At 41.9% G+C, this 7,303-nt stretch overlaps 1 protein-coding gene across 1 annotated transcript in view; it reads left to right on the top strand.

The window, feature by feature from the left end:
- Nucleotides 1-7,303, top strand: part of LOC109952600 (multidrug resistance-associated protein 4-like) — a 50,161-nt gene that overhangs the window by 17,880 nt on the left and 24,978 nt on the right. Inside the window, 2 exon segments of the mRNA XM_020587757.1 lie at nucleotides 1,801-2,050; nucleotides 2,959-3,063. Coding sequence (XP_020443413.1) covers nucleotides 1,801-2,050; nucleotides 2,959-3,063 — 355 coding nt within the window.

The raw sequence follows: 7,303 nt of genomic DNA on the forward strand, positions 1-7,303 counted from the left end.
GTGTGTGTGTATGTGTGTATGTGTGTGTGTGTGTGTGTGTGTGTGTGTGTGTGTGTGTGTGTGTGTGTGTGTGTGTGTGTGTGTGTGCGTTTCGCAGTTCGCAGCTTCATCTTGATCAATGAGCACCGAACAATGGGTGGTCTGGGTTGCAGGCCCCGTCTGTGTGTGATGCTAATAAGTATGCTAAACTGGCCAAGTGGTCATCTCAGGTTGTGAGCTCCCTGGCTCTGCAGGACACCCCCAGACAAAGTAGAACTTGGGATATGATAAGTGGGTCGAGGAGTGAGTGCAAAACAGTACAACAGGTCTTTGTTAAAATGTAAATAGGCTGTCTGGTTACTTGGAGATGCAGACATCCTGTCTCTACAGCATAAAGTCCCACTGTTACACTCAGCACAACACAGCAGTCATCAATACAGTTTTATATGTATAAGCAAGGAAAATAAAGGTATGAAAAATAACTAAAATAAAATGAAGAACTGAAAAGTAACTAAAGGGAACTAGAGTTATGAAAAGTAACTAAAGGTATGAGAAGTAACTAAAGCTTATAAAGTAACTAGAGCCTATAAGAATCAAATCTTACACTCTTACAACCATTGCTCTATACTCCCCATCACATTTAGCCAACCAGACAGACAGGGTTTAAAATCGTCCTATGCCTCACTCATTTGCTTCTGTTGTCATTCCTGACTGCTGCTGATCTAGATTAGGAGTTTTTTTCAAGGATTGAAGTGAATACCTAGTCAATTCATGTGCTTCTAATGAAGGCATTTTTAGATTTTAGATCATTCACCCGTTTATTGTTATGGGGAAATTTCAAGTCACATGGTACTATAGTTACCAACTATCTCTGTATAATACTCCCCAAAAATTGAGCTGTGCTTTAAACTAGTCATGTGATTGTACTAGGAAGGTTACTTTGAAAATGTAATAGGTTACAGATTACTAGTTGCCCTGTTAAAAAGTAATAAGTAATGTAGCAGTTTCAATTACTTACCAAGGTAATGAAACATTACTTTTAATTGCTCTTTGATTTCTTTGCTAAAAACGATTTAAACCGGGCAATAAAGCTGAAAAGTCCTAACATAAATTTAAACCAAGCAGCAAAAACCTCACAGCAGTACTCAACACGTATTACTGTCAAACCTTTATTACCTTCAGTAACATAATAACCTTCAGTTACATAATATTACTGTTGAAACATGTGACCTACTGAACAGGTACAAAGCAAAACCCTTTTCTGATTTCAAAAGAAAAATACTGTTGAATTTCCAACACTGAAAAGCTTTCTTGTCTGACAACATGACCACACAAACTTGGTGTTGTCAGCTGGTTGCAGTCAGGCTGCTCAGAGCAATGTGTGTTGATTTGACTGACAGATGAGATGCGGTGCAAAGTCAAACTAGAGAACCAGTCAAAAGCAATGTTCAAAATTTTAGACCCACTGCCAAATGAACAGAGCCTATCTAGACATAGAGACAGCTCCTTGTTAGCCACTTACCCCAGCAGTTTTGCTGATCCATGTCATACGTAAATACGATCAAAGGAATGCATTCCTGAAAGGCAAAAAGATGAAGATGTAAAACTTATATGTTAAGCTTTTAACCAAAAAGAATATATTCAGATGTAACCCCTTTGTATTCACCAACATTTTCATTAGTAACTGAAATTTAATTACATATTTTTTCTCAGTTACCATAACTGATTAGTTACCTTTATTTTGTAACTGAATTAAAGTAACTAGTTACATGTAACTACTTACTCCCCAACACTGATTGTTGAAACTCTGTATTGTTTTAGAAAGGAGATCTCAAATATCATGAAGAGCTCTTACCTTCGAGGTCTCAACATGGCCTCCTTCTTCTGCGCCAGCAAGCTCATCCTCTTCATCACCTTCACCCTTTATGTCCTTCTGGGGAATACCCTCTCAGCCAGCCGTGTGTTTGTGACAGTGTCGCTGTACACCGCTGTACAACTCACCGTCACGCTCTTCTTCCCCAGCGCCATTGAGAAGCTGTTTGAAAGCTGTGTCAGCGTCCGCAGGATTGAGGTACCATGTGTTATAATGATGTGTTTTCACTACTCAGCACTTTTTAAGATTGACACAGTTGTCAACAACCAAAAAGACAGTTACACATTTTTAGTCAGTGGTTTTTATAAAACTTATTTTTCAGTAGTATCCGTAGCAGTCAAAAGTTATTTAGTCCTGCCAGTCCTGCCACCATCTCCTTTTTTTTTAAATCTCCCATAAAGATAAGATTAGGAATATAGCTGAAAAACAAACTTAGAAAAAATCAACTGGACTAGATTTCAACCGACAAGGGATGGTGGAGTAAGACACAACTTCTCATCCATCTACAATCCTGTTTTGAGATTTCTGCCCAAACATGCCCACCAGGACAATAGGCGTCGGTCGACAGGGGAGGATTCAAAGACAAGTAATGACTCTCACCGATACTGGGCTATAACGACCCAGTCGTTGGGGGACATTGTTGGCCCTCAAAGGACTGAAACACCACTGAGGGGGATAAATATCTCTGGCTCAACACCAGTCAGTCAGAACTGATGAAGCCTCTTGGATGAGAGGTGAAACGTCTTCGACCTAGAAATCTAGTCCAGTTGATTTTTTCTAAGTTTGTTTTTCAGCTATATTCCTAATCTTATCTTTATGGGAGATTAAAAAAAAAAGGAGATGGTGGCAGGACTGGCCTTTTACTATGACCTGGATGACTGAGAATCTGCACAGACAGATTAGGAATATAATTTTTAACTCACTAAACTGGCAGTTGTGAAACATTACTGAATGATTTACCTGGCCATTTAAAAATGTACGTTGATAACATGTAAATGTACCATCCTCTTTGTGGAGAAAATAGTAAAAGCAATTTCCATGTTATGACTGTTTTTGTGTAACCTTAGAAGTTGGTTTTCATCCAGTTTTATTTTTTTATTGTCAAGGAGTTCTTGGTGTTGGATGACATCACAAAAGGCAGCACTGTACTGTCTCAGCATCAGAAAGATGCCGGTGTAGAGATCCAGGACCTGGTCTGCTACTGGGACAAGGTCGGATACCTCGTTCTCACTGGTATACATTTTAGGAATACCCCAAGCCAGTCTGATAGATTAAGCTAATGTACAAATTTTCTGTAACCTTTTACCACCCACTGTTTTGCTTGTGTAACACTGGCACCATCCAGAACTTCTTAGAAATATGTCATAAAAGTAAATTATTGAATACTTCAAATAAAACATGGATGTTGTCATCCAACCAGGTTTCAGTTATATTCGCCACACAGCTGTCCTGCCTCCGTGAGACAATCCGTAGCCGAATCTCGTCCATTTTGTTGGTTAGTGACCTGGCGTTTGTGAGGAAGAGACTAGGGAGCGCCGGCCTGTGTGGGTTAGCATGTAGCCTAGCACGCAGGCCGCTTCTCTTGCCCCTCTTTTGTTTACGGTGTCGCCTCCATCTCCTTGGCCACAAAGGGGGGATGGTGAGAGCCATAGTGGTCCGGTGTAGCTCTGGGGGAATAAGGTCCGGCTTCGTGGGTGCGCAAAGTTTGTATTGTTTCCCTATTGTAAGTAGTTCAGCTCTTCCATACTGGGTGGTAGCTTCAGAAAACTGTAGTGACAACAAAAACACGAACAAAGATACGAACAGAGAAACGAAAAGCCGAGAGCCCCGAGCCGTTGCGTACCTACGCGCCGCCATCTTGGACTAAAAGCACTTGTAGGCCTCACTAGAAGACTGTTGACCTTACTCTGTGTGGCCTGCCTCCTTTTCATTTGTCCCATTCCATTTCTTTTGTTTCTTAGATTAGATTCAACATTCTTGTCATTGTGCAGAGTACATGTAAAAACCAATGCAGTTAACATCTGTCCAGAAGTGCGAAAAAGTCATGGCATATTTCTAAATAATTGTGCAGTGCAATACTGCATTGTGAACAGGTTGAATAAGTGCAGGGTTCTGTGCGGTGTGGCTGTTAACCCATGTGTTAACCCATTTTTTAAAAAAGAGCTCCAAAGGCCAAGAACTTTTCACAGGCACTGAAGGAAGAAGGGGTCAGCTACACATGCACATGCAATCTCTGCTCTGTGTGTGCACCTTGATGTTATGTGTAGTGCAAGAAGACCGTGGAGTAGTGTAAACAGAGCAGACAAGGAATCAGACAAGAAAAAGCAGGAAATGTTTGAGTATTTTTTGTCCTTCAAACATGACAAAACTGTGATTAATGTTTGGTTTTTCTCTCACACACACCTTCAAATTCAAAAAAGAAAATATAGTGAAAACACTGACATTCAATTCCCATACTTTCATATGAAATTTTTAGAAAAAATATTGTCTTATTTGCGCAGTATGATAATCTAGGTACAAATTCACAGCAGAACTAACAACTAAAACTAAAAAAATCTCCCATGGGCAAGTGATAGTCATTGGCATCTGTGCAAAAACCTCACACATGTTGGATCCTTTATTTCTTTGTCTACATGCCCTTTTTTTCTGGTAAAATCCTGTAACTGCACAGCATTGCAAACAGTGAAAAGCTTTCAAAAAAGAATATTACAGAAGTCAGCGAACCATTCTGCAACTTCCACTCATAAACATATATTAACTCACAATGGCTATTAAGCACAAATGAGTGTGTGTGTGAGTCACTGTCATGGTGGACAGTAATACCATCAGAGGTGGAACAAAGTGAGATTCTAAGTTTACACATAAGATCTCTGCTTAAGAGATTGACAGGACAATTTGAAGAGAGCAGAAAACAATGTTTACTGTAAATGATCTTCCCTCAGAGAGGGAGCAGTTCCTGAATCAACAAGGAATGTAACTAGCTGTCCCTGAATAAAGAATATGAACTGAGGAAATTGTTCATATGCTTCAGAGTCATATTTGGCATAGGTACCCTGAGGCTCAAATTTGCTCTCTTAATACATTAATGGTGTGTTGTATAAGCATGAGTATGAGCAAGCTGTTCTTCATTGCGGTGTGCAGTGTGTGTGTTATCACTCATCTGTAGGCACAGTGGCAGTCTCATCCGCTGTCCCACCTCCCCCTTCGCCACCACCAACCTGGTTTCAGTCAGATATCATTGGGCACTGGTCAACGTCCACGACCACTTCCCCCTCCCTGAAAGTCTCTCATGTTGTTCCTGGACGGCTTGGTACATGGTCATGGCTGCCATGTGTAGCTCCTTTCCAGCCTTATCTTCTTTGGCCCGCTGTTTCTGCTGCAGCTGATCTTGGGCATGACTGGCATGACGTCGTAGTTCACTCAGATGGGCGTCTGTGTAGTCGACACAGGATGTCTTAGCTGCTACTGCAATTTCAGGTCTCAGTCCATTCAGAAAGCAGTTACTAAGATGTGTTTCCCACACACCAGGAGCATTGCCCAAATCAGCTGGTTGTTCCAGGCCACTATGAATGCTAAATAGCTCTGTAAGGCGGTGTAAATACTCCTCTGTCGATTCTCCCTCCTGTTTGCAAGATGCAATTTTACTCCTGTCCACTTTAGTGGGAAACTGGTCATGGGCTGTAATAGCGTCTCTGTATTGGGCGTTATCAGCGTGATTCCATTCAATGTTGCAGACACACAGGTCATTTGCTGGAAAACGACGAGTCACATGCTGGAGATCGACAGGTTTCATTTTTGTTGCTAAGAAGTGTTTCAGTTCAGTCATGGTGAGACGAAATTCAGTGCAGAAAATGGAGAGCTGTTCTGCAAATTTCTGTCCAGATGCTGTTGGGTCTGGAAGATGCTGTGCTGCAGCAGTAATATCAGCAGTGGTCCATGTTCGAAACACAAGGATGGGACCAGTAGGGCCAGACAGTTCAACCATGGGTAATAATAGTTCAGCATTGGAAGATGAGCCAGCGGCTGCACTCATGCCCTATGCAGCACCACTGCACGGTGTGCCTAAGTCCCAGAGAGACCGGTGGGTCGTATGGTCGGGGTTTGACGTCAGGTCTGTCCTGAAGTTGGTGTGTGACTGTCAGGGCCGCTGCCTCTCTTTTTCTTTCTTTATTTCTTTTCGCAAGATCGGCACCTCAGCTGTATCGCATCCTGTAATTAGCAACTATTGGTTTTCTGTGCACAGCTGAGGTGCGTGACAGGGATTGTTTCCCTGCCTTATTTAAGTCTCTGGCAGACGCTCCGTCACTGCCGGAGCATTAACTAAGAACATGTTTATTGCACACGATGAAGACGTGTTGTAAGTTAGAAACGCTGACAGTGACTGTGCGTTCCTTTTCTGTCGTCACGTTATAGTTATATGTGCTAGTTACCTGTACTGCTCCCAACGCTGACAGTGACTGTGCGTTGGTTTTCGGTTGTTTGCTTCTTTTGTTCCTTTTTATTTTTTAGCCTTAACCATTACCACTTTATTTCGTCTGCCATCGATTCACCTGTTCATCCTGGTTTCTTCAACCGTCTCCACTCTACCCCGGACTGTATAAGTACTTGGACAATATTACGTTATCTGGTGTTACTTTGTGTTTTCCCATTAAACCTACTTTTTTACTAGCACCTGGGTCAGCATACTTGAGTCCTGCCTCAGTTCTCCCTCACCCTCCTGGTGAGGGGGACTAAAACATAACAGTGACAGACGGTCCGGGCCATGGTGGGGCAGTTGGTGGGCAGGCGTCAGGGTGAGGGTCCAGCTTCAGAGCCATACACTGCAAATACAGAGAACTGAGCGGCAGATTACTGTTTTCTTTTTTACTAACAAGACATTCTTTAGTCTTTCCTGATTTTGACATTTCCTTTAACATTCTCTTTCTTTCCCTTCTTTCTGCTTCATTCCTCCACATGCTCGAACACATTCTATGATTTTCTACATCTTTAAGTTCTTTCGGTGATTTTTTCTTATATAATGCCTCCTTTTTTCCCTTTAATTTATTTTCAAGTTCCTCAATTTTCTTTTACACTTAAAGAACCCCCATGGGGAAAACCAAATTCACGTGTCCATATGGCCACGCTTTGAACACTTTTGTCACCGTACTTTCTCCTCATTATGTCAATGATTGAACACTCCGGAGGATCATCCTTACTCGTCTTGTTCCCATTGTCCTAGATGGGAGCTGTGCACAACTATAATTACCAGCACAAAACGGATGTCTCCGTTAGGGTTCAGTCACTTATACCTTTTCTTGTGACCAGAACAGGACCTCAGTGTCTTCGCCTTAAACTCAGAATTGAGAACACCTACCTCATTGCCACTTTTTAGTGGCACCTACCCTCAGTATCACGGTTAAGTGACACCTACACTCAGTACTTTTATATAAGTACCTACCTCAGTATTCCCTC

The sequence above is a fragment of the Monopterus albus genome, unplaced genomic scaffold, assembly GCF_001952655.1.
Source record: "Monopterus albus unplaced genomic scaffold, M_albus_1.0 scaffold478.1, whole genome shotgun sequence".
Taxonomy (NCBI): domain Eukaryota; kingdom Metazoa; phylum Chordata; class Actinopteri; order Synbranchiformes; family Synbranchidae; genus Monopterus; species Monopterus albus.